Here is a 27,079-nt window from a genome sequence, read left to right on the forward strand (position 1 = left end):
TTAATTAGCAGAATAAAGCACAATCCACTTGTGCTTTATGTGCTTTCTCAAATGTCCAAGAGAGAAGCACTTTCTCTCTTGATTTCAAGGCAAACATTGAAATTAATGGCTTCTCTAGAAAAGTGTTTTTCCAGTTAGGTAAAAGCCTCTCCTAGCCAAAATAACATTTTTTATTTTTTTCCCCCCCTTCCTTTTTATAATCTGTGTCACAGTTTGATTCTTTTTTTAAGGAAATATTCTTTTTTTAAGGCTGTGGTTATAGTGGGAAATTCAAAGAAGGTAACAATTTTCTAGTGAAAATTTAATTTAAAAAGATCCTGCCTGCTAAAAGCATGGGATAAATGAAATAGAAATGAAGTTCTTCCTTTCAGCAGGAAACCAGGAATGAGTAGGTTAGAAATCTAAATTTTTCTCCTTCTGCATTTCTCTCCCTCTTTTACATTGACACAGGCAATGGAAAGGTTAAACTCTCCAGGCACTTTGAGAAATCCGAGCATGGCAGATGGGATTTGCTATTGTATCTCAGCATTCCCCTCATGATTCTGCCGGGAAAAACAAACTTTCTCAAAATAAAATGCAGCTCAAAAGACCCTGGAGACACCCTGACCTCAGGCCAAAAGACAGGCAGTGATGGAGATGGAACAGCAGGAAATTGACCTTGCTCAAAACTTGGGTCACATCATCAATAACGACAATGATTTTCTAAAAATATTTTTTATGTGTTTTCATTTGCTTCATTTCCTGTGGGAGACAGGCATTAGTGGCAAAACGTAGATTTGAGTTTCCACTCTTTTTTTTTTTCTATTTTTGTTTTTCTTCTTCTGTTCCATGAAGTTGTGAAGAAGCCTGTTCAGTGACCTTTTATCAGCTGAGTAGAAGATTGGGGTTGGCAGCATCAGCAGAGGTGCCAATGTTTGTTGGGTTGTTAGGTATGAATTAGGGCTATTTTATAATGAACTGCCCCCACAGAGTTGGGCTTTGTCTGGAAGTGTCCAGACAAAGGGGCAGGGATGGGGTAGGGAGCCACCAACCAGGTACAGGAGAGGAGGTCAGGGGTAGAGGGCATCCTTTGAATCTGCCAATCCCTTGATGCCCTTCTGGAATTCCAGGACTGACAGTGCAGGGAGGGGAAAGGAGAGGTGATTGATACACCTGGGAGGGAATCTTCAGGGAGGGACTAGAGCTTCTAGGGTAAACCCTGAAATGACAGCATGGCCCCATTGTCGCTGTCCTTGCCTTCCCAGGCGCTCCGGCGCGAAGGGCGCCGCGGAGGAGGCGAAGCCGGGCGTGGAGGCCCTGAAGAGGTTGGAGGATCAGCGGCGCCGCCGGGGCGAGAGCGAGGAGCTGGAGAAGCTGAAGGAGAAGCAGCAGGAGGCGGCGGCAGAGCTGGGCGAGCTGAAGAAAAAGCGGGAGGAGCGCCGGAAAGTCCTGGAGGAAGAGGAGCAGAAGAAGAAGCAGGAGGAGGCTGAGAGGAAAATCAGAGAGGAGGTGAGTGTGAAGTACGGAGTGTTGCACTTGGGTTTATTCCATTTATTACTTGTGGTGTTTTTAGGGTCACCCATGGCAGGAAGGAAATGATGGATCTGACTCTGTGTTCTTAGAAGGCTAATTGATGATGTTACTGTATTATATTAAACAATGTTATACTAAATTATGCTAAAGAATAGAGGAAGGATACTTACAAAAGGATTAACACGATACTAATGGAAAACTCGTGACTCTCTACAGCCTTGACACAGCTGGACCATGGTTGGTCATTAAGTCAAAACAATTCGCATGAAACTAATCAAACAATGGCCAGTTGGTAAACAGTGTTTAAACCACATTCCAAAGTAACAAAACACAAAAAAAGCAAACCAAGTAATTATTGTTTTCATTTTTCTCTTAAGATTTTTCGGCTTCCCAGGAGGAAAAAATCCTAGCTAAGGGATTTTTCAGAAAATATGATAGTAACAATTACTATTTTACTTTCACTCTCCTTGTGTTAGTCAACAGCTTTTTGCAGCATTTTCTAGTGAAGGCCTGAGGTAAAACATGCTGCATCCAGGTGATGCAGTGCTGGATTTTTCCTCAGCCACCTCCCAGCTCCATGCCAGGAGTGAGCTGTTCCCAGAAAGCAGCACAGTCTGGGATACAGCTGTAGGGCTTTATCTCTACAGCACAAGCTGATAATCCTCAAGAGCAGGAGCAAGGACAGCAGAGAGGTCTTTAGTATGGTTTCCAAAAGGATTTATTCTATGGAAGGGTCAGGGACCAAAGACACAAGACACAGGTGTGGAGGAGTTTTTAAATGGGGGCTGTTCAAGAGGAGGGGATAAATCAGAAGCTAATCTGAGATATCCTGGGCAGGGTTCACAAAAGCATCTTCCAATGAGGGAAGGGCCACATGGACCTCACATGGACATGGAGGGGGTCATGTGGACTAATGGGAGGTTTCACTTTAAGGGATTTCTGAAGGGGAATTCCAAGCAGGGCATTGGCACCAGGTGGGATTGACAGGGAACTCAGGGTAGATTGACAGTGTGGTGTGGGGGGGTATAATTTGGACCAAACCATTAACTTAGGAAATAACAGAACATATCATTAGGGGTAAAAAGACACCACAACACCCAGGGTATGAAAAAATGTTATCATTCTAGCCTTAGGACAGGCAGGGCTCTAAAATCTGTTTTTATGAGTCAGGATTTCCTCAGAGATAGCTGCAAATTTTTTATCTTCTTGGGGATTCAGAATCTTGGGCCAGGGCTATAGCCACATTTTTTTTTTTTTTGTACATTATACAGATTGAATTACAAAGTGCATGTCAAAATTTATCTGCTGCAGATGGGCTGGAATGCTAATGTTATATATAGTTACAATGGGCTAGATCTCATTAGGGAGATATTCTTGTCTATTTAAATATTGAGTATCCAACACATCTGTTTTCTTGTACTTCCTTTGCCAAGGGATTCTACAAATAGGATTTCCAAGTCTCTGGTGCATCATATAGGAATCCTAGTTGTTTGGAAAACAAATGGTAAATGAATAATACTGATAGTATCTGGCAGCTGAATGCCAATTCCTTCAATGTACTGAGCTCTTTGCAGCAGAACTCAGCAGATGCCAAGATTGCACAATGCCCCAAGATTGCACAGACCTCACTGACCAGTGCTCACACTGGTGTAGCTTTGAGGGCTTCTGGTTTGACTTGTGGCTCGTGAAGCAAAACTCATCTCTGGAGGGAGATCTGCAAGCGTTTAATCTTGGGTTTCTTGGCCACCTACTGATTTTTTCATGTTAAATATTAACCTTGGCACAATGAGTGTCGGAGTAGAGGGACATGAGAACAATACCAATGTGATACATGAGAATACAGAGAAACTGAACTTGAGCCTTTTTCTCTGTTTAAGTGGAACTCTATGGCAGTAAATTTGGTGACTTTACTGTGAGGAACCACTAGAACAGCACACACTAATTGTATTCCTGGCATGGATTGGCATTAACACCTTTATACATTTCAGACAGATCACTGAACTGTTTCAACTGGTATAAAATCCTGTTTTTAGAAAATCTGGTGAATGTTTGCAGGGCTGCACAGCCCTGTGATGGTGATGTAGATTCTGAAAGAACAAGTAAACCTTCATATTTTTCAAGGAGGAAAAGAGGAGGATGAAGGAAGAAATCGAAAAAAGAAGGGCTGAAGCTGCTGAGAAACGCCAAAAGATGCCAGAAGATGGTGTGTCTGAAGACAAGAAGCCATTTAAATGTTTGAGTCCTAAAGGTTCATCTCTCAAGGTAACCTTCCCATTAGCATCTATACAGGACATAAAAAACATCAACAGCAACATTGAAATACTTGTAATCAAACCCAGGAAAATGCTTTGATAGACTTAACCTGAAACCTCTAGCTGAAAGACTTGAACTCATTGGGATGATTGAAAATTAGAGTTCCTGCTTAGAAATAGAGAGTAGACTGGCAGCTGTCTCTTCTTGATGAAGAATCTCCAAAAAGGACCCTCACCTCCAAGAGAAAATTATTTTTGAAGCTTGGAGCAGTAATACTGTGTTGTTTTAAATTTGTTATAGGAGTGCTTTGTGAGCTGGAGTAGAATCACAGAATCATTTAGGTTGGAAAAGATCTCCTAAGAGCATTAAGTCACAAATGTTCTCTCCCTCCTTCCACATGCACAGTTATTGTCTTGCTTGCCAGATTGCTTTGTCCTTAAGCATATTTAGCCTAATCATCATTAATTGTAACTGACCTGCATGGGAATTGTAGCTTATGTCTAATCCCCCTAAAAATAACATCTAGAAGTACTGGGCTGGATTTCATTTTCTTACATAACAAAAATTACAAACCTCACCCTTCTGTTGCTGCAGGATTTCTAAATGGTCTTTTGTGGCCTATATTATATTAGAAGTGTGATAAATCAATTAAATGGTCTTTCAGCATGGAAGAGGAATCCTGGCCCCACTGAAATTATTGGGAGTATTTTTTGGAATTCAGTCCAGTTGCTTTCTCAACTCAATCTCAAACTGCAGATCTATTAATGTTTGCAATAAGGAAAAGAACTTTGAATTTTGTGTTATTAGTCATTTAAGAACCCAAAACATTTGTCAAAAAGGCCACTTAGTGGGAAAAAATAGGAGAGAAAAGAACCAGGGAGGAGCTCATTGAACCGTGAACTGGATCTCCATGAGATTAAAACTCCATGAGATTAAAATTAAAAATCCATGAGATTAAAACATGAGATTAACTATTGAGTGAAAAACTGCATTTGGACAAAATTTGCTTTAGCTACACTTTGATCCAATCTGGAAATTTGGGTCCAGTTCTAGCAAATACTGAGTCCAAATGTTTTTGAACATTTGAACGTGAAATACTGGGACAGAATGCACACAGTTGTAAACAAAGATTGCAAAGCTTCATGACTTATTGTGATTAGTTAAACCTGGTCTTGCCATTTTGGTTGCTAAAGATGATGTCTATAACAGACACTGTAAATCTACAGCTTCTTCCCAGCCCTCCTGGGAGGGCTTCCTTTTCTTCTGTTTATTGAGATGCCTTTTATGACATACATTTGGAGCTTTAATTCACAGAAGGCTCAGGATGGAGGAAATTGTACTTGAAAACACAAAGTGAAAAGGATATAGATCCTAGTTTGGGGAAAGTGTTAAAAAACACTGGACTTGGCAGGAGGCTGAAAGCTTTCAGATACCTTTTGTACAGATGCTGCACCACTATAAGTCTATTTTCAGAGGAAAGCTGACATTTTAAAAATGTTGTTAGGCAGCAAGGTATATTTTTTTATGCTGGGTTTTGTGTCTTGTCAGGTAGAAGTTGTTTGCTACAAAACTGATATATGGAGCTCTGCACATTTTTTCCTTTCTCTGTTTCTCTCTCTGAGAAATTGGTGATACTCTACAGATTCCAGCCCAGTGTCTGTGGGTGGCCAGTGTGGATGTGTAATGTTGTAAAAGTTCACACCCCAAACTGTTTCTTGGCATCCTGTGGTCAAGAGCTGTGGGGAGAGTAATCTGAGTTTATTAACCTGATGTGAAACTTGATGTCAAAATCCAGTTATGAGAAGAAAGTCTATTTTGTTACCTTTAATTTGGATTGAATTTGGACTGACTTCCCAGGCTGGTCTCAGCTGGTTGGCATGCAGCTCTCTCACTGTCTGCTCGGCACTGCCCAAGTTATCTCTTAATTTGTAAAGCATCTGGCACAGGTTTTCTCCTGTGATGGATGTATCAGCTCAGATCTGCCATGAGTCATGTGATAATCCCAAATGCACAGTGGTGGGTGGGTGGCTGGAATTAATACTGAAAAAAGGGAGGCTCAGTGTAAAAATAATGCATGATACATGTGCACATTCTGACTCCTCCTGAGTAACAATCTGGCAAAGCACCTTTTTTACTCCTTCCCTGTCCTTCCTGATGTGATAAGCTTTTGGGAAAAAGAAGTTCATAGGAGTGGCCAGCATGAGGAAAGTAGGGTGTACTGATTGCCAAGGGAACTGCAAGAACAAAGGGAAGAAGGGAGCTTGACTGAGCAGCAGGGTGGAATATTGCCATCCCATGGGTGCTGCATCTGCCCACCAGACAGGCCATGGGCTGGCTGGGCTTGCAGGCCAAGAACTGAGACACAAAGATGTGCAGCTCCTCCCCATGTGTGACCCAAATGTACATGTGCATACATGAACATGGACAAAACATACATGTATGCTTATATTTAGGAAAACCTGCTGTGATTGGCTAGTCTGGCCTCTAAAAATCACAGTGTTGGCAGCTCCTGTTGTTTTAACTGGTAAATTTGCCTCAAACCTGAGACAACACTTCAGCAGAGCTACCACAGTGTGTGGAGTCCTCTCAGTGACAGCTCGAGGGTTGGTTCCTTCTGAGGGGACAGTGAAAAGGAAACATGCCAAATAAATACAGGCCAAGTTCATCCCCAGCTCTGGGACAGAAGCAGCTTGGATTTCTCAGGGCTGGGTGGACACCCTGTGGGCTGCAGTGGTACCAAACTTCTGTTCAACCTCTGTCCTTGTTTTGTTTGGTTTTTTTTTTTTTAATAAGGACAAAGCCTGGAACAAGCTCTGCTGCTCTCCCATCTGCCTCTAGCTTGTCCTTTCCCTAATTTAGTTAATGCAAAACATGATGCATTCAAAGAATGGCGTTTCCTGAAAAATCTTTGATCATTTTGCTTTTTAGACAAGTTCATTCCTCATATTTCCTTTGTGCAGGAAGGTTACTGAGTCTTTTTATTCTATTCTCTGGGTAAATCAGGAGAGTACAGGATATTTCAATACTAAGTCTCCTCTTGGGGATGAACACCATCACTAGAGAAATGGAAAAGCAGTTAGGTGTTGAGGGGAGGGAGCAATGGCAGGATTTTCTCCAAATCCCTGTCTTTGGAGAAAATATCTCCTGGAAAACTGGCTGATGTGGCAGCCAGCACTCTCTGCAAGGCATTGCTGACAGCTAACCCAGAAAATAGGACTTTTCAGAGACAATTTTTTCTTTAGAGACCTGTCCTGTCCTATCTCATTATTACTCTCAGTACCTGACAGCAATACATAGTCCAAGTTATTTAACAAGATCATGATAAGATGAATGCAGTAAAAAAATATTCGTATTTCCTGAAAACTGAGAAAACATCTTGGATTTTATGTTAACCACCTTGCTTTGCCTGTTTCTTTTACAGATCTATTTTGTCATACTGTTTACTGTATGTGCCAAACATTTTAAATTCTTTGCATGGAGTTTGTGTGCTGTGCAGTGGGTAAATGACCTTTAGATGTTGCTGTGGTGTCTAAATGTGTTTGACTTTTATGTTGAATACACACGTGCGTAGAGGTTTGTTTGCTCTAAATGTGTTCAATGTCTGCTTCTGCTACCTTTTGAGGAGGATATTCTAGAATAAATCCTCACATAAATGTGCGGAAGGTATTTTATCCCTCTATGCTTCCCCAGCCAGAGAGGGCTTTGCTCAGCTCTGAGGGTTTCTTCCTAACTCTTTTCTGGTTTTGCTTTTCCATTTTCCTCTTCTGAACAACCCCTGACTTTTTCCTGATCCCAGAGCTGTTAACTGAGTAATAACTGAGTAATACACAGTGATAACTGGTAACTGAGAACCTCTGTTACCAGTGGGTAAAGAACAACTCCGCTTTTGAGTTTTTACTATAACCACAAGAAAAATGTTCCTGTTCCTTTCCACCTTCCCCCAGTGCCCACTTGAGCCTGTGCAGAAGCATCTCTCCTGCTTGCAGATAAAAAGAGTGTGAAGATCCTATAAATGAATTATTAGGCAGTTGCCTTGAGTCCTGGTTCTTTGAGACAGTCCCTATTATTTGTCCTTGCTGCCCACCAGGGTTTCACTGATGTTTTTCTGGGGATAACTCATTATTTTCCTGCGCTGCTGGTTATGACCCAGAAGTCAGCATTGGGGAAACTCCTACTGTACCATAGCAGAAGTGAGGCCATGTGTTTTAAGTGACCGTCCTCGGTCTGTTTGGCCACCTTTGAACCATTTCCCTGCTGGTTTTGTGGCATTGCCATCTCTGGGTGAGAGCTGTAACCTTTCCTTGCGGGAGTGCAGGGCTCCTGCTCCTGCCGGTCCTTTGCTGCCACCTTGTGACATTCTTCCACTGGAACAGGGGATTTGTTCTTGGCAAATTGCACTCAGGACTGCTTTTAGCTCGTGTTTTGGCAGCTAAAACTGGTGATGGAAATGACTCTGTAAATTGTATGTATGTTTTAGAGTTTCAAGGTGCCTTTGAGCTGGGTGGGTGGCAGCTGGAGCTCCTCCAGTGAGCTGCTTTGGCAAATTCTGCACTCAAGTGAACTGCCTGCTTGCAAGGGCTTGAGAAATAAACTGTGCATGCCCTTTGATGGGATTGCTGTGGGGTTTGGTGTTCTGGGATAGCCTTGGATGCTAAAGGCACTGAAGAGAACCATTTAAAGGAATGGCTGTCATTGCCTTGTTTTAAAGGCATGAATGCCAGAGCAGTCATGGTTAAAGTAAATTGGAAATGGAGAGCCCCTGCTGAGGCTGGGGAATCCCCAGGAATCCAGCCAGGCTGATTATTAATCATTTCAATCCCCTGGAGCTTCTTGCATGTATTTTACTTTTAAGTGAAACTGTAGAGCCTGACATGAGAAGTGGAACAATGCAATGTTGATAAGACTTGGGGAAGTTTGATGAAAATATTTCTTGACCCTGAATACAAATAGATGCATGCACTCCCCATCTCTCCACCACCCAAAGGGAAATGTTTTAAACCTTTATTCAGGGATGGAGTTTTTTGTTTTTAAAGTATTGAGAGATTTGACAGAAGCCACATGAGACTTTCATGAGTCTTCCTCCTTGGAGACATCACAATAGTTTCCTATTTACAGAGTAGAAAATCATGATGAAATGTCAGATACCAATTTGTATAATAACAGCTTGTAGATACTGATTCAGCAGTATTTTGAACGTGAGAAGAGTTTACACTGATGGGGTTTTTGGAGCCCAAATTCAAATTGATTGTGTACTCCAAAGACATGAGTAAGGAGGCATTGTGGCTGAGCTCCAAGCCTGGCCTAGTCTGATCTCTCAGCTCAGAAAAACTTTATTAAATTTGCAAAAACTTTATTATCTTTCTCAAGAGATACCTACTTGCTCTTGTGTAGGAGATGTGAGAATGACACAGTTTTTTGTGCATATCAATCCCTTCCATGAGATAGACTTCTTCTCTTTTCTTCTTTCTGTGTTGTTCATTTATTTTCTTGCTACATATGAGGCACTGAGGAAATGTGTAGGATGCAAACATTCATGCAGAAAATATATCCACTTTTATGAATCTGTAGCATAACAGGCTCCTGTCTATAAAACCTTTGTGTGTGTCTGTGAAAATTCTGTTGGAATGCATCTCCTTCAACTTGACTTTTTTAATATTCAAAATTACGTTTCAGGCTGGCCTTGCACAGGCTGACCCTTTATGAACTCTAAACCTAAAGCTTTTGTTCCTCTCTTTTCTAGATAGAGGAGCGAACAGAATTTTTGAACAAATCTGCTCAAAAGAGGTAAAGCAAAGAAACAGTAAGTTGTGTTCAAACAGCAGTGTTTAAGTGGGGGAAATAATGATTCTTAATTTTTTTTTCTTCCCTACTTCCTACAGTGGAATGAAGCCCACCCAGACAACAGCAGTTGTCTCCAAGATTGACAGTAGACTTGAGCAATACACTAGTGCACTTGGGGTAAGTAAATTCCAGTAAATGGATCTGGTTACTAATGGCTCTGGGGCCTTTAATCAGCCTTTGTTTTGCTGTTCAAGTATTGCAGGGATTTTTTGATCACAAACTCTTCTTTAATGTGACTTCAAGAACAAAGTGCTTGAGGCACATCTGTAACCAACATCTAGAGATGCATCTAAACAAAACCTCAGATTTGGATCTCCCCTTTCACGCTGTAATTTACTGTTTTGTGAGCTGGCAGTAGCTTTGGAGGGTTCAGCCAGCATCTTGAGTGACAGTCACATCCTCTGCTTGGCTGGTGAGAGCCCTGTCAGCACAGAGCTGATGGTCATCCTGAGCAGAGCTGACCTAGCAGCTGATTTAGGAGAACAAGGAACTGGCTCTGTGCTGCTGGCTGCCACCCCACAGTGAAATTCCTTGGCAAAGACAGAGAACCAGTTAAGCAGTGACAAAAGGGAAATCAAAATCACGTTAAAATGCAGAACTTGACCCCACATGATTTTGACAACTGTAGCTAAGAGCCAGAACAGAGGGCTTTTTCTGTCCCTAGTCCAAGGTAAAATAGGAGATTGACACCACAGTATCCAGCTGCCGTCTGACTTGAAATATTTCCTTTTGCTGAGTTTCTGATTTGTCCACAAGTTGCCAAATCTACCTTGCTTTGCAATGAGAGAGGCAAAGCATCACTCATACAGGTTCTTATTCTCATCCAATTGATGATATGTAAAATGTGCAAGAATTCTGAAAATAAGAAAGAGGAACAAGAGGAGAATTTGGCCAGTGTTTTTAGTAACCGTACAAAAGACACATTTCCCCCCAAAAACCAGCCAAAAACTCACACCCAATTCTCCACTCTTCAAAAGAACACATTTTAAAAAATATTTTAATTGCTGAGATTTACCCCTAGAATGCTGAGGTTCAGTTCTCTGGGGCAGATGGAGCAGTCTGATGCTGAATGACAGAACAGCCTTTCCCCCTGCCCTTGCAAAGGGATTCCCTAGCTCAGGCTTCCAGGAGCCAGGTATAAGCTAAGATTTTAAATCCTTGGAGAAGTTGTGTGCAGAGCTAAGGTTTGCCGTGGCTTTTAGAAAGGTAATAAACATAAAAATAAGGGAGTGCCACTTTCCCAACTGGTTGTATCAAGGGTGAAGCTGCAAATCTAAAAGGGGAGAGAGTCTCAGTGGCACCTCTTGAACTGGGTACTCCTGCTCATCTTTGCATGACCAGTGCTAGAGCCACATGGAAATGCTGCGTTCCCCAGGGTCAAACCACCCTGCAAATCCAGCTCTCAATGCCAAGCACCAACTGGCCCCAATTTTTCCCCAGAGTGCAAAGACTTCACGACCTAAAGCCTCCGACCTGCACGTTCCAGCTGAGGGCGTCCGTAACATCAAGAGTATGTGGGAGAAAGGGAATGTTTTCTCATCACCTTCTGGGACAGGAACACCAAATAAGGTATGTGTTTAATTATCCTAATAATTGTAAGGAATTATGCTCTTATTATTAAGGACCTGGCCTTGCATTCATATTCCTGTCTGCTCCTGTTGGCATCACTGGTGAAGGGTATCCCACAGGATCCCGAAGGCCTCAGAAAGCCACAAGATGGTGTGGCTGCAATATTGAGTATAATGGAAGAATTCAGTGACCTACTGAGCTCAGTTATGAGACATTCCAGAGCCACATCAGATATCTTAGAAAAATACATCTGGGTCATTCAAGCAGAGTACAAAGAAAATCTTCGAGTAGGGCAAAATTCTTCTGGGGAGCAGAAGAGCTTTGAATAGGCAGGATAGTGATGATATTTTCTAGATAATTCATAGAAGTACTTGTGAGACCTTTATCTTTTCTGTGTAAATCCTTAAAGCAATATTTTCTTTCTATAAATTCATGTGAGTTGCTGGGCATTTATCATAGACAAAAAGATGAGCCATGGATTGAAGTGAATTATGACAGCAATTAAATGTCAGTGATTTGTTCTAGCATTTTAAAGATTTAATTTTTTAAATTTTAGGCCACTTCTCTATTGTGTACTTCTTTTGAAAAAAAAATAGTTTAATAAGAGAAAAAAGTAGATTTGAACTGATGTCTCTTCTATTAAGCTAAAGATTTTTGGAGTTAGGGCTTATGGTAGAAACAGCATGTTTATGTCTGACATGTATATACTGGGGTAGCAGTAAAGTGGAGATGTTTTTGTCAGTCCATGTATACAATTTTTGAAAACTAGAGGGCAGCAACACTGTGTAATACAAAGGGACAAAACTTTCAGAGCACACAGGATGTCTCTGAGCAAGCCATAGGCTCAGTGATGACCTCTCTGTTAAACCCAGGCTTGGCTTTGCTTTTAAATATAAGCCATGGTAAACAGGCCAAAAGCCATTCTGAAAGTCTTCTGGTTGGATTTTACCATTTTGCAGGAAACTGCTGGGCTGAAGGTTGGTGTCTCGAGTCGTATCAACGAGTGGTTGACCAAGACCCCAGAGGGCAACAAATCCCCTGCTCCAAAACCTTCTGTAAGTAAACTTGGAACAGCCATTCTCTTCAGCAGGTGGGCTCTCTCCTGGGGCAGGGGGTGCTTCCTCCACCAGCTCATGGCCTTTGGAGGAACTCTGCTGTGTGTCCTCTTGGCAGCTCACAGCCCTCTGGCTGTTGGCTCCTTGTAGCCAAAAATGGGGAAAGGAAACAGGGCAGCTCTCACCCTAAAGCTCATTTCTCTGGTAGAGGATGACTTTATTTACTGGTAAGCCTTTATTGTGAAAGGCTTACTATTAATTTAGAAATCACCAGGCACAGACCCCAGGCTGCACACATACACACACTTGGAGTTTGGCCCTTGCCCTGTAAAAACCTTCCGAGTATGTTTTAAAACACAACTGAAATAATTTAGTTCTTTATGAGCCTAAATGTAACTCCTAATGAAAGCCCTTTAGCCTGGCCATTAGTTTAGCAAGAATCAGAGCAAAAATTGCTGTTCAGGTAATAAACTGGCAATGTGGGAAACAGCAGGAAGAGGTAACTGTGGGGTGGGGAAGGGTAAGGATGAGGAACCTAAATATCCATGATGGAGAATTGTTTGCGATGTTAATGATTCAACTTCAGGATTTTGTTAAAGAACTGATTTCTTGCTGTATCCTTGTGCAGTGTTTTCCTGCCAAGTGTTTTTCTGCCAGTTCACCTGCCCTATATGAAAAGTGCAGCCTGAAAAACGCTTTCTCATTTCACACTCCTGTTTGTCCCAAAGAGGAGTTTGAAATTTGCAGCCTTGTCCACCACAGAATCTGCCTCGACATTTTTCTCTCTTTTCTTTAAAGTTGCATCTTTCAGACAATGTAAAACTAATCTCTTGTTTTTCCCTCAGCCAACTGTTTCTATCTATGTCTTGATTTCCCTCTTTCTCAATAGATTGTTTTTTCTTCTTTCAATGTCTCTGCTTGAAGGAACGCGCCCTCCTCCTATTCTTCTTCTTTGGGGGTCTGTTTGCTAAGTTGGTCAGGTAAACCTGTTTATCATTGACTATGAAGGTTTATATACATCTATAATATGTGATTTGTACTTTTTTTTTAGTCAGGATAAATGAAAGGGAAGCCTAGAATTTCTTATTTAGCAAAGAACTTCTCACTCTTGTCACATTCCACCAAAGTAATGGAATGTTCAAAGTTTTTGTGACCATCAAGATTGTTGTGGGTTTTAGAAATATATTAAATTCAAGGCAGAGCAAATATTTCAGTTTTACAGTGAACCAATGTCACAGATCCCAAATTATTTCAGGAGTATGGAAACGAATTTGTGATGATGTCCCCTGCAAATGGCTTTGTGATAAGGTCAAAATTGCTTCCTCCTTCTATTACAACTGAACTGCCTTTTTAAAGAGCAGAATTGGCTTTAAGTTTTAATCATCAGCAACCCTGCGTGGCTGCAAATTATGATCAGTTCTAGGAGTTTCTGCTGGGTGCAAAAAACCCTTGCATGAATCTCATTTCCATTCATCACTGAGCATTTCACAGGTAGAAATTCTCATGTGCAGAAAACTTAGCTCCCTATGGATGGCCAGTACAAAACTTGGAAGCCATGCAGGACTTGAATGCTTCCTGAAAAGGAGATTATTTATGTGCAAAATTGTTTGAGTCTCTTTCTTGCCATGCTCAAAGGTAGATATCAATCCAGCTGCCCAGGAGTTTTCATTTTCATTTGCAGCCCTCCTTTTCCCCAAGAAGCTAATTGACGTTTTTATGGAATTTTGATTAAAGTCTCAATAATACACTCATTTTTTCAGAGATTACTACTATTCTTTAATCACTTTACCTCATCTAGTTTTTTTTTGTTTGGTTTTTGGGGTTTTGTTTTGTTTTTTGTTTTTCTATCAGACTAGTGATTGGCACATCCTAAGGTTGCAAAGGATGCAATGGAAATGGGAATTTAAATTAATATGAAGGATTATAGTGATAAGTGCTGAAATCTGTATTTAAAGATGTAGAGCGAGATCTGCTCTTCTGTTGTATTAAAACTCAAAATCTGTATTTACATAATTTTTAAATAAAATATTTTTATTTTGACCTAAAATAACCAAGAAAAGCTACTTTTGAATTCCTCCCTAGGAGAAATACCTTCCCTGAAAAAATGTGGGGGTTTTTTCCTGCAAAAATTTGATTTTTTTTTTGGTAAAAATCTGAGGGTGCAGTAACTCTTCACTGCACTCCCTAAGTTGAACATACTGAGTTAAGACCAGTCTGTGCCATATAAAATAAATGCAACAGGATTGTTTTTTGTCTTAAAACATGAATATGTGGGGAGTTATTTTGTGAAATATAATTCTTTATAACTGATAGACAATGTAATGTTTACCTCTGGTGGATGTTCCTCAGTTTCTCTCGTGAGGAAGTTACATTTTAACTTTTTCTTTAACTAGTGAAAATATACCTGAACTAATGTTGGTTTCTGTTCTCTGACATTAAAAATACAGGATTTAAGACCAGGAGATGTCTCTGGCAAACGTAATCTCTGGGAGAAGCAGTCAGTGGAGAAGCCAGGTGCTGCTTCTAAGGTAATAACACGTCTGGGTGGTGTTTACAGGATTTGTGTTACTAATCCACCTTTTTATCTATAAAAAAAAGCACAATGAGGTTCAGAAAGCAGTGTATCACTTTCATATTCATGGTTTGCAGAGCTGTGTTATGTGTAGATACCTGGATTTTATTGTTCCTGTTATAAATAGCAATTTTCTCCTATATGGGATATTAATAATGTGGTTTTCCTTTTTCAAACAGGTATCAGCTACAGGGAAAAAATCAGAGACTAATGGTAAGTAATCATGTATTCCACCTCTTTCTATAGTTTAATGCATATTATTACATATATATAATATAATATAATTATGTTATGCATATAATGTTAACATACACTATTTAATAAATTCTAATTAATAAAAATATATTTAATAAAATAATTAATAATTAAAGTAAATTTAATATATTTAAATATCAATATTAATATGTAAATGTGTAATGATTTAATTCAATATTTAATTTAATTAATATTTAATATTAAATAATTACTATTGATACATTATAATATGTATTTAATAAAATGATATAATATTTGATGATGTACATATATTAATACAATGCAAACATTGTAATACCTATTATTAGAAACATTGCCACATTTTTGCATAGGTGTATCCACGTTTTAAAATTCTGCAGCAGTTCATGTTGATGCAGAAACCCCTTTTTGCCTTTGCCTTTCAAAAACTCCATTAAAATATAATTGAAACACGAATGGTTGAGAAACTGCTTTTGCTGGAGCTCTGCATTAGTGTCTTTTTCAGGGCATAAAATAGTTATGCTGTTGTCATTTTGAAAACACTGGTTGGTGAAAAACGAGCTGGTCTTACAGAAAGAAATCAGCAAAATAGCCGTCTTAGCTTTTTATTTTTATTGTAAATTTTATTTAATATTTATTTATTTTTATTTTATTTTTAAAATGTTTAAAATTTTTTATTTTAAAGCACTCCAAATAAAGCAAATTAAACTAATTGTATGGCTAAGACCGGTGGGGAAGAACGGAAGTTCACTGTCCAATTTAATGACTTTAAGGATGCTTTGCAACATCCCTCAATTCTTTGCTAAGAGTGAAATGATCAAATAGAGAAAAACTCTTGATTTTCTATACTTCCACGTGTGCCCACACATTTTTAGTGGTTTTATGTAAAGCCAGATGTATGGTGCACCTGTGAACTTTTATTTTTGGTTGAGAGTTGTCTAAAGCTGAATTGTTTTGCCCCTCTTGTCCTTTTCAAACCAAAGTGTCAGGAGAGGGGTTTTTGGGCTGTTTTCCACCCACAGGAGCAGTCCCAGCACAGGGGTTTGGACACTGCTGAGCCTCTCCCCAGAGATGAAATCCTGATTTTTGTCCACCTGGAAACCACCCCAATACAGCAGCAGAGCAGCACCCAGCTCTGTCCTGCCTTCCTACATGTTATCCTAGAGAGCTTTTTCTGTTCTAGAGATGTGTCTGGGTTATTTCAAGCCATATTTAATCTGTCTCTCTCTCAGCAGGTGTGAGACAAGAACCCTAGAAGGCCACTAAAGACGCTGGACCAATCAGTTTGGGGGAAAAAACAAAAAAAGGAAAAAGTGCTAAATTGTTCTTTTTATATTTATGTTTATTTACCAAAATGTCTCTTTTTTTTGCATTATCCCAGTTAAAACCATGTATATTAGCACTGTATTTAATAATCAGTCTAGACATTCATCAGAATAGTACTGCCTTTGCACAAGAGCCTTTATTCCTAAAGAAACCCATGCTGTGAAATATATAGACTCTCCTACTGAAAGGCATAAATATGTATCTGAACAGTGATTTCAGCTGGCTTTAGAGGTCAACCCAAAACACATGTAAAGTGAAGTTACTTGGGAAAGGTGTGCAGTAAACCTATGAAACCGATGGTTACTTTTGTAATACAGAAGTCTTTTTCTTTCTGCACTTTAGACTAAGGCATGGAAGAAATACCTTTAGTTGACAATGTAATATTTTCTGTAAGTTGCCCATGTCATGAGAAATACTGCATCAATAACGTGTTTTAATTTTTTTTTGTTTTATACTTTTTTTTTAAGTATCAATTTTTCCATTCTAGTTTAAGTTAATACCTAAATTTGGATGATTATGTTAGCTGACAGCGGTACTGATATTTCTTTTTGTTGTTAGTGACTAGTAATTGAATGCAATCTAGAATATATATACACACATAGCTTTACAAAGTTTAGCCTGAAGGCACTACTAATGGTAGAATGCTTTAATATGTGCTAGAGTATTATATTTAGCAATAAACATACATAATTAGCCAATATCACAGCTTAAAAAAAATAAAGACAAAATCACACACTTTTCTATAGTAAGATTTCATAATTGTCATTAGAGGTATGGTGAGATAAGTATTAAAAAATTTAAATGTCAGTTGCCCAGTAATGGGTAATTAAAAAGAAAGTATAGTTTTTAAAAGAGGAAAAGGTAAGGGTATAGAGGGTCAAAAATAGGTCACTTGTATAAAACGTTGTAGTTTAATTTATATAAAACTACCATAATTAAAAAGAAAAAATGTAAACAGAGTTGGAGCTTGTTTCAAATGACTGTACACTAAATCTTGCCATCCATCAGTGCCCTACACCAGGTCCAGAGAAAATGAAGTAAACCTCAATCTTTGTCATGCTTCTTTTTTACCTCTCTCCCCTGAATATCCTATTGACAGATATTTTCATTTGTACATAGCAAACACATGGCTTTAGGACGTCAGCTTGGTTTGGATTTACATGCCCTACAGTTTAGCATTTTCATCCTACAGTGTATGGGTGGCATAAACTGAGCAACTCAGGCAGCCCCTGAGCACATTGATAACAGCTCTGTTGTGCACCAGAACCCCCAGGAGCTCCCTTATCGCCGCTTCCATGTCTTACAGCACCTGGCTTCTTCCTCAAGAAGTGAAAATTCCTATTCCAACCCAAAGCTGGGCTCCCCTGCCTGGCTGAACCATCTTGTTTACATCTAGGGATGCACAAAGTTATCTGTAGGGGGTGAAACTGTGCCTGACATTGTGGGTTGTCGTGGTTTTCGTTTGGGGGTTTTGTAAACACTCCTCTGAGTCTTTCAAATGCATCTGATAGCTGCAATAAAAACCATTTGTTCAAACAATGTATTCTGAAACTGCATCTGCAATAAATGGAATATTTCCATCAGCAGCCCCGTTTGTTAATGAGCAGGAATGGAGCAGTTGTTGTAAGTGGGGTAGGAATTGTGCTGAGTCCCTGTGAGATAAGGTGAAGAACCCATAAGGATGTCCCTCCTGATGCCACAAACCAGATTGGCTTTGGCCTAACAAAATCTGAAAAAAAAAAATTTGAATATGAAAATACTTGAATTTGAATATATTTTTAGAGCAATTAACTGTGAGGCTGTCTCAGGGCTTGCTTTGGTGATTTTTAAGAAAAGTCTTTTCTGTGCTTTCCTTAGATAAAGCCAGCCTGTGTCTGAGTGTAGTGTCCTGGGTACTGCCAGCAGAGCTGCAAAAATCTAAGTTTATGTTTGAGACTCCCAGTCTGCTGATGGAGGCAGCCCTTTGTTCAGCTGGCTGGGTTTTACTGTGAGTTATCCCTGCCCATGATGCTGCCTTCAGCTGTCCCCAGGAATCACAAAGGAGTTCAATTTCTGGGTGTTCAGAGGAAGGGTTGTGTGAGGAAACCTTTGTTCTTTAGGTCCTTCCTAGAGCTCAATCTTGTTTTGAAGAATAAGCCACAAAGTGATCTGTATGTCCTAGTACAGAAATTATAGAAACTTATTTCTATCTGTATTAAAATTTGTAAAACCCCAGACTTTGGAAAAACTATATAAAACACTTTAAGGACTACACTGTTCAACTTTTATGGTTGATAAACTTTATTCATATAAAATTTGAAAGCATTAGAAATACTCTATGAAAATCACAAATATATAAAAAAAGCAATGTAATTAGAGCATTCTTTGACAGTGACTCATGAGCCAGTATGACTGACCACACTGGAAGTAACATATAACATTTAAGTCCCTGTTTTTTTTGTTAAGTATGTCTCTAATTACCCAGATAAAAAGGAAGGAAAAGGAAAAGACCTTGTCTTTTTACTACTAATCAAAACCAGATTTCTGCTAAGCATCTTTACAAAAACCCCACCCTTATTGCTGCATTTTTGTATCAGTTAGTGGTCTCCTCCTTAAAAAAAAGGAGGAAAAAGTAACTGCTCACAACAATTATCAGGTACAGAAGAAGAAATGAAGATGAAGCTGCAGAGCACATCTAATCTGGAAGGAGGTAAATGGAGGTCCTGCAGGAACCTCCTGCATTTAATACTCTGCTTTGAATGGGTAATCCTTGTGGTTGACAGCTCTGAAAAGAGAAAGACAAGACATTATTCAAGCACTTCAGAAAATATCCTGGGCAGCATTTCCCTTTGCAGCCTCCCTCCCCAAATGCCAATGCACTCTGCAGATGTAATTCAACCGAACACAGGCCTGGAGAAAGCCCCTGGAACACCAACATGCTGGAGAGAACACTCCAAATGAATGTCCCTCCTGAAGATCCAGGACATGCCTCATTCAAATTTAAAGTTTTGGTTTTGGTCGTGTGTATTTTCAAGATGGGGTGTGTGGAAATACAGACAGAAATAGGACAAATGGATAGTAAGGATGATAAGGAACGTACTGGGTCACTGGAACTGCCCTCCAGTTCCTGTTAAAGCTGAGGATGACATCCATCTCCTTTTTGGACAGTTCAAAATCAAATACCTAGCAGGAAAAGAGAAAAAAATAAAAGCTCCTTTTAGTTAGGTTTGTGGTTAATTAGCTCCTAAGTGTGCTTCATGCACTTAGGACTTCAGGTAGGAATGCATTAAGCACAGTTAAGCAACTCTCTTATTTCTCAGGCAAATAAGAACCCTTGAAATCATCAAGACAGTCCTTTTGTTTCTGAGGTGCTGCTCATAGCAAGGTCTTATATTTCTGGGTGGCTGAATTCCAACACCACTGCACTTTGGGTTGTAATGCACACAGAGAAGACTTCAGGTGCTCAGGATGTGTCACAAATGCTGGAACTGGAGGTAAATTTTCTGCTATGACAGAGGGCTACTGGGTATCAACTGCAAATAGTTGCCTCACAGGCCATCATCTGAAGAGTTATTTATAGGGGTTCATGGGAAAAGTAACTCCAAACCCTCTCACCATGGATTGGAAGCAATACAGAGGTATTGTATAAGATGCCACACCTTATGAGCAAACATCCAGCTAAACTTCAGTGCCAAGGGGAGCCACAGCCTCACAGTGAGACAAACTCTAACAGGTCTGGTGTTTGTTCTCAGCTTGTTCCTTTACACCCTAAGGACTTGTTAACCTTTTCCCCAAGGGCAAGTCCAAACCTGGGGCAGCCCTGGTGTAACTCATTTCTCCCCCGGCAGGAACAAAATACTTCTCCCCAGATTTTCAAATCTCTGTACCCCCCTTCCAGTGCCTCAGGTGCAGCTTGGAAACACAGAGGGGCTCTGGGTGTGGGTGCCCATCCTGCACAAAACCAGACAGCAGCATTTCCCAAGGGAAACACTTCACCTTCATGTTCTCCTCAACACGGTGAGGTTTGTCAGACTTGGGAATGACAATGATGTCTCTTTGCACCAGAAAGCGGATCAGCACCTAGGAAAAAACAAGGAGGAGATGAACACTGAGATCCCAGGAAATCTATTCAAACACATTTTGTGGATTTTAGTTTCTTTTACTCTACAACTTATTTTTCACTCTTTGGAAGATTGCCACTTTGCACACAGGATTTTGATATGCCAGGATTTTGTCATGTATTTGACAGAAGACTGCCAACCATATTTTCTTCTAGCCTGTGTTGTGGCTTTTGCAGGATTTGCTTTGGTTTTGTTTAGGGTAGTAGCAAGGGGAGAAAAATGATGCTCTGGCTTGTATTATGTGAGTGCTCAGACTCAGTGAGCATAATGACACTACAGATTATTTTGGGCTCACAGCTAAGTACTCACAAAGGTTCAGCTTTTGGAAGTCCATAAAAGGAAAAAACATATTTACAGAATTTAAAACTTTTACCCCCCCAAAAAAAACCCCAAATGTTGCATAAAATATTTTCATCCTGCTCTGCCTGTTTTAAAATATGATTGTCTTTGATTGCATGTAAACATGGGGCTTTATTTGAAGTGCAGTCTCTGCATACCCCAGGCAACAATTAATTTGTGACTAGCAAACTAATAGAGAAAAAAATAATCTTCAATAATCAAGCAGCTTTCAATAATTCCTTGTGAACATGAGCAAATTGGAGGCAATCAAATATATCTCCAAATTACAGGACTCCTCTGAAGAATAACTTAGCTGGAGAAAGGAATAAAAATTTAGGAAGGTGAACACGTGAGGTAAGCATGTGCCATTGCTGATTAGTCCAACCCAAAAGTTGGCACTGAAGACATCCTTGAAAATTAGCTGATAATTTTTATGAATGCTCTTAAGAACTTGGGCAGAATGAAGAGTCATTAATTTGACTCTTCAGATATGAAGAGACTCTTCAAAAAAGAAGAGTCATACATTATAATGGATCTCTAGAGAAAGCAGCGTCTGCTAGGATTGGCCTGTAAGACATCTGAGGGGGAGCGATGGTTTGCTCTGACAACTTACCTGGGCAGGGCTTTTATGATGTCTGGCTGCAATGTCTTTAATCTTGGGGTCATCCATAAGTGTGGGCTCCCCTGGCTTAGCCCTGTTACAAAACAGAGATGGTGGCAGTAGAAAGGTGATGGCTTCCCTGTAGGAGCCTTACATCATGTGATAATCTGCATCAAGACAACAGAGCTTTTCTCGCTTTAACTAGATAATTTACCCAATTTAATAATAACAATAGTGATAATAGTAATAATAATGATAATAATCTTCCTAGTTCAATTGCAGTGTTTTGTGTTCAGAAAGGCTGCAGTGCTCTCTTACCAGGGGCGGTTAGGAGAGCCCAAGGGGCTGTAGGCCGTCACAGCAATCCCTTTGGATTTACAATACTTGACCAGCTTCTCCTGGGTCAGGTATGGATGACATTCTACCTGCAAGCACAGAATAATGGTTGATGAAAGAGGCAGACTTTGCTGAGCTGCAGAGCATTACATTTTAAATCTTCTTGGGTCAAAGAAAATGTGAAGACTTCCAGTGTCATGATTCAAATCTATCTTATGAAAAAGTTGTTAATGTCACAGCAGTATCTAGAGGGCTACCAGAGAATAGAGCTTTCTCATGCTATGTATTACCCACAGAAAGCAAAAAATAGATGAGAAGAGTGTTATCTGTGTGGAATCTGGGCAATGAGCCTTCCTGGACTACTGCAGGGCAGGATTGCACCGTCAGAGGGGCAGCTCAGAATGCCTTAAGTTTATTTTCTGCTCTGATGCATCCAACCTCTCCTTGCCTCAAGGAGCCTCTCTCATTCCTGAAGAACCTTGGGGAGGTGATCTGAGCAAACCTAAGGAAGCAAGCTCATGTTGCAAACAGATGTTTGGGTAAAACATCCTCAAATCAACAGGAGCTCCATGGAAATGTGCTGCTCAGCTGCCACAAGCCATGGCAGGGCCACAGGGCTGTGCCTGTGCTCCTCACGAGGCCCTGTGCACACACCCAGCTGCCTCTAGCACTGGGGCTTCGCCACCAGGCATGGTGACGTGAAAAACCTGTACAGTGGTTAACTTACACCTGAGCTGGTGTGGGGATTCCCCTGGGTACTCCCCACCTGGAAGAGAGGGGCATTCAGCACCCTCAGCTGCATGCAAAGAGTTTTGGAAATGGAAGAAAATCAGAAGATCCCTAAGCTGCTGCTGTCCTGTGATTACATTCATAAGGTATGTGGTGAGAATTTGTTATGTTACTGTACTCTTCAACCTCCTTTCTATAATGAAGTTGAGTGGTTTATTTTATGTTGAAAAATGAGTAAGTCCTGTGTGTCCCTGTATAGTCCCATGCTGGTGCAGAAACTCCCAGTGGGGATTTTGCTGAATATATTTAAGATTACTCTAAATATATATTATTTATATATCTAAATAGATATTTATATATAATATATTATTGTGTATTATATATTATTTATAAGTACATATAATGTATTATTTATAGAATATGTATATTATATATTATATGAATTTAGGTATACTCTGATTATATACACACACATATATGTTCTAAATATATTTAGGAACACTCCTAAGTGGAAGGTCCCAGCCTCATGGAAAGGGGATCTAGGCAATCCTTAAAGTATGGATTCTAATCCTAACCCATTCTATGATTCCAGTCCTAATCCATTCTGTGATTCCAGACTGCAAGGTTAGCTGAGGAAGGGAAAGAAAATTCTCACCTGGTTCATTACAGGCTTGTGTTTCAGTCCTGGCTTGTTCAAGATTCTTTCAATCTGCTCATGGTTGAAGTTGGAGACTCCAATGGCTTTTACCAGGCCAGCATCCACCAGCTCCTCCATGGCCTAGTGAGTAAGGACAACCAAGGTGGGTGTGAGTTGGTGGTATTGCTGTCAAACTGCATTATTTTATTTCTCTCAAGCTTGTAGCAAATGAACAAACAACTCACTCTAGATTGGATTACATAAAAGTATCTCAGCTCATAAAAGAAAATAGAATCCTAGCTGTATGAACACCCAGTAAATTAACAGCCACACCTAGATTAATCTGAAGGGTTGGTTTCTACCATTGTGTGTATACAAATATTTTAGGAACAGTAACTACAGAGCTGACAGCTTCCTTCTCTTTATCCTTACTAAAACCAGCCCCTTCTTGCTCCCCCAAACAAGAGATACAAGCAGGTTGAAACAAATTTCGTGTGGCTGTCCTTCACACCTAAACATATCCCTCAATTCCATTTTGCCCACAAATCTCTGCTCCATCGTTAGAGCTGATACTTTCTCTGAAGAGCAAATAGTGACTTACCTCCCAGGTGTCCAGGAAATCTGTGTCACTGGGAACACTGTGCCCCTTGTCATCCAGGGGATGCAGCTCTTCACCAGCCTGTAAAACCAAGGCAGATAATACATAGACTTTTTTAAATGTTGGATTTCCTACAGTGTGCCAGCACTTTGGATGGCATTTACAGGCAGAGAGTTAGCAGGTTGTTTAAACATCTTGCATAACTAAAAATTATGCTTGTCCATTAGTATTCTCTTTTGGATGAGGGCCATATTTTGCCAAATTAGGCCCTGCATGCAAAGAGTGTGGGAATTATAATAATTATGTAACCTTGACAGGCCTGGAAATGAGGGAACTGACACTGCACAGCCCCTTTATTCTGCTTTCTTATTTATTTCACACAGATGTAGACTGGAGGAAGAAACACATTCCTTCTGTGCTATGCTTCATTTTTCACTGCTGGTTACTTCAGGCCAAGCCAACATCCCCAAAAATCAAGATATTCATGCTATCCCCTGTGCTGGTTACCAGAGGACCCAGGGTGCTCACATCCACACCTCATTCCAAAGGGCATGAAAAGCCAGACCCCTGTGATAAAACACACCTAATTCTTGCTAATAAAGGGATCAAATGAACCCCAAATCCCAGCAGTGTGACGAAGATGGTGTGTTCGTGGGCAGGTAAGGAGGAAAGGTGTGGAGAGCAGGAGTACCTTGAATCCCATGGGGAAGTGCATCAGGTAGAGGTCCAGGTAGTCCAGCTGGAGGGCAGCAAGACTCTTGTGGAACCCCACCTTCACCAGGGACTTCTCATGGAAGGTGTTCCACAGCTGTGGGAAGAGGACAAGCCCGACTGTCATTTTACAGTCACTTTACAGGGCAGACCAGGGCACAGAAGCTTCTCACTTGGGAGTTGGGAGGAAAACTCCCTCCCCACTGAAGTCAGTGCATGCTGAAGATGAGGATGTAACATTGCACTGTTAAAGGCAGGACAAACAGACCCCAAAGCCAACTGTCATGAAGGTGAAGTCAGGATTCCCACTTATGAGAAAATATTCTTAGGTATAAATGTAACAATCTGGCATCTGACACAGCAAAGCTATTAGTGTTACAATTATTTTTTCAGCCTAAATTTTGACTATTGAGCAGCTCATAGATACCTTCTTTCAGTCCCTTTTAACTGAAACAGAAAAGAGGAGAGAATGGAGAACAGTTGTCAATTTTACTTCATTTTTGAAATGAAAATTCAAGTTGTTTAAATCAAAGAGCAAGTATTATTAAAAGAAACCATGTTCTTTAACAAAAACGAAGTTTAACATGGGAAATCTTAGTTGTACTCCAAGTTTTCTGGTTTTGCTGGTAAAGACCCCCAAATTTATTAGCTGAACTGTTCTTTTTGTTAAGGAGCATGTCTGGGACAAGTAGATGAGAAAAGGAATGAAAAAGATACCTATAAAATACTTTGATTTCTGTTTCCTTTCAGGATTAGCATTTATTTGTACATGACAGAGTTTTCAAATGTCTTGCTTAGCACTGATGAATCCAGACAACTATCTTGCCTTTTTTTTTTTTTACTTTTTCCCTCCTTATCTTGGGTGTGTCCAATAGAACATCCGGTACAATTGACTTAATCGATGTCAGGAAATTATTGGATAATCAATAGCTGTGATATCTTTCCTAAGTTCTCAGCAGTTCCTGAAAAAGCCAGTCCAAATTGCAAATACAGGGTGAGATACAAATACACAAAAAGAAAACCATGAAGTGAATGTCAGAGGAGGGAATAGGTCCCTATGTGACTTCGCAGCTACAACAAGGGTTTCTCTCCAAGAAAAGCTAAATGCCCCAATAATCCTGCATCCTTGTACCTTAGTGACAATGAAGAGGTCTCCCCGTTTCACAACTCCCTCCTTGATCTTCTGCTGGACCGCGTTCCCGATTTCATTCTCGTTCTGGTAGAAGTAGGCGCAGTCGAAGTGGCGGTAGCCGGCATCGATGGCAAACTTCACCACCTCTTCCACCTTTCCCGGAGGAGCCTGGGGGCAAGCAGAAGCCAGCCATGAGCTCTGCCATGTCCCCCTGGCAGGTGTCAGTGCTGTGACATCTCACTGTCCCCCTTTCCAGCTGCTCCAGGGGTTTGCTCATCACCTGTATTTCACTGAAACCCGATGGAGTTTGCAGGCACAGCAGCGTTTCTGTAGGAAGGAGTTTATTTCTGCAAGACCTCCAGCTCTGCCCCTGCCAGCAGCGCATCCCGCACTGTCACTTCCCCTCTTTGTTCCTGTGTTGCCCAAGCAGTTTCGCCACTTCTCCTTCGCCGAATCCTCCCGGCCAAGGGCGGGTCCGTGCCCAGACCCCATCTCCGACCGCGACCCCATCGCGGGGCTGCGAGCGCTGCCGCTCGCTCTTTTTGCTCTGTTTCTTTCTTTTATTCTGCCCTCCTTCCACCTTCCCCAGCCCTTAAATTCTATTTTTTCCTGCATTTTCCCCCTCGCCTGTTGCTCCCCGCTGCCCCCCCCCCCCTTGCCTGGCATCCCGCCCGGTTACACAAGCGGCCGCCATCGGCCCACGCAGGGCACGGATCCCGCTCTTGCCGGGCTGCTTCCTTCTCTGTTTTATTGTTTTTATTTTTATTTCGCATCTCGGCAGCTCCCGCCGCATCCCCACCCTGCCTCCCTCCTGCGCCGGTACCTGCCAGGTGCCCAGCCCCAGGGCGGGTATCTTCATCTTGTTGCTGAGCTCCACGCAGGGGATGGCCATGGTGCCGCTGTCCGTCTGTCCGTCCTGCGCTCGGAGCCGCTATAAGCACCGAAGCCGGCCCGGCTCCGCCTCGCCCCTCCCCGCCTCGTCACCGGCCTCATACACGGGATGGGATGCCCGAGTGCCTCTGAGGCTGCAGGGAGGCTCGGGGATGATTTAGCTATTTGTTGGAAATGAGGAAACCCAGAGCAAATGTCTCAGCAAACCCAGAGCAAATGTCTCAGCAAACCCAGAGCAAGCGTCTCAGCAAAAAACCCAGAGCAAAATGTCTCAGCAAATCCAGAGCAAAAGTCTCAGCAAACCCAAAACAAATGTCTCAGCAAACCCAAAACAAATGTCTCAGCAAACCTAGAGTGAAATGTGTCAGCAGCCGAGCTGGCACGCTTTGCACGCGTTCTGCTCTCAAAAGGTGTATGGATGTGCTACTTAGGTGTCACTCTTGTGCTGAGAATGACACAGGAACAGGCAGTGTTGTAGAAAGCAAAGAAGGCTTATTTGAGAGAACCGCGTGGTTTTTATAGGGTGATACAATGCATTCTATTTAATTGGCTAGCTAACAAAAACACCTTCCTCACTGTTCTTGAGAAGAGCAGAAAGATGAAGTAGAAAAACACCACCTACAGATTTTTTGTACTTAACGGG

General features: G+C 41.0%; 2 protein-coding genes across 11 annotated transcripts in view; one reads left to right on the plus strand and one right to left on the minus strand.

Annotated features, from left to right (window-relative positions):
* The window catches only part of CALD1 (caldesmon 1), a 162,338-nt gene extending 145,017 nt beyond the window's left edge, over positions 1–17,321 (plus strand). For 6 of the 10 annotated variants that reach the window (XM_014275960.3, XM_026790316.2, XM_074540062.1 and 3 more), the window contains 9 exons: positions 1,245–1,488; positions 3,634–3,774; positions 9,506–9,549; positions 9,645–9,723; positions 11,047–11,175; positions 12,135–12,230; positions 14,678–14,758; positions 14,982–15,015; positions 16,269–17,321. In XM_014275960.3, the coding sequence (XP_014131435.2) occupies positions 1,245–1,488; positions 3,634–3,774; positions 9,506–9,549; positions 9,645–9,723; positions 11,047–11,175; positions 12,135–12,230; positions 14,678–14,758; positions 14,982–15,015; positions 16,269–16,291 (871 nt within the window). In that variant the 3' untranslated portion in view covers positions 16,292–17,321. Of the gene's footprint in view, positions 1–1,244; positions 1,489–3,633; positions 3,775–9,505; positions 9,550–9,644; positions 9,724–11,046; positions 11,176–12,134; positions 12,231–13,119; positions 13,211–14,677; positions 14,759–14,981; positions 15,016–16,268 lie in introns of those variants that run through there. The other 4 variants (XR_012580132.1, XR_012580133.1, XM_074540060.1 and 1 more) reach the window with 4 other exon arrangements.
* LOC102069042 (aldo-keto reductase family 1 member B7) lies at positions 17,221–26,861 on the minus strand. Its single transcript, XM_005481873.4, has 10 exons — positions 26,369–26,861; positions 25,546–25,713; positions 24,394–24,510; positions 23,706–23,783; positions 23,123–23,245; positions 21,721–21,827; positions 21,415–21,496; positions 20,338–20,421; positions 19,442–19,524; positions 17,221–19,126 (listed from the first exon to the last, which is right to left on the minus strand). Exons 1-10 carry the CDS (start codon positions 26,435–26,437, stop codon positions 19,084–19,086), a joined length of 954 nt encoding a protein of 317 aa, XP_005481930.2. The 5' UTR covers positions 26,438–26,861; the 3' UTR covers positions 17,221–19,083.
* Between the last annotated feature and the right edge of the window lie 218 nt (positions 26,862–27,079).

Source organism: Zonotrichia albicollis, chromosome 4 (genome assembly GCF_047830755.1).
Source record: "Zonotrichia albicollis isolate bZonAlb1 chromosome 4, bZonAlb1.hap1, whole genome shotgun sequence".
NCBI classification, from domain to species: domain Eukaryota; kingdom Metazoa; phylum Chordata; class Aves; order Passeriformes; family Passerellidae; genus Zonotrichia; species Zonotrichia albicollis.

What these genes read in the sequence shown, in the direction of transcription:
- LOC102069042 (XM_005481873.4), bottom strand. Translation starts at nt 26,437, where the DNA reads ATGGCCATCCCCTGCGTGGAGCTCAGCAACAAGATGAAGATACCCGCC. An exon ending in ACTTCCCCATGGGATTCAAG is followed by an intron (nt 23,784 to 24,393) that starts GTACTCCTGCTC and finishes TTGGTTTTACAG; the next exon opens with GCTGGTGAAGAGCTGCATCC. An exon ending in AGGGCAGTTCCAGTGACCCA is followed by an intron (nt 19,127 to 19,441) that starts GTACGTTCCTTA and finishes TTCTCTTTTCAG; the next exon opens with AGCTGTCAACCACAAGGATT.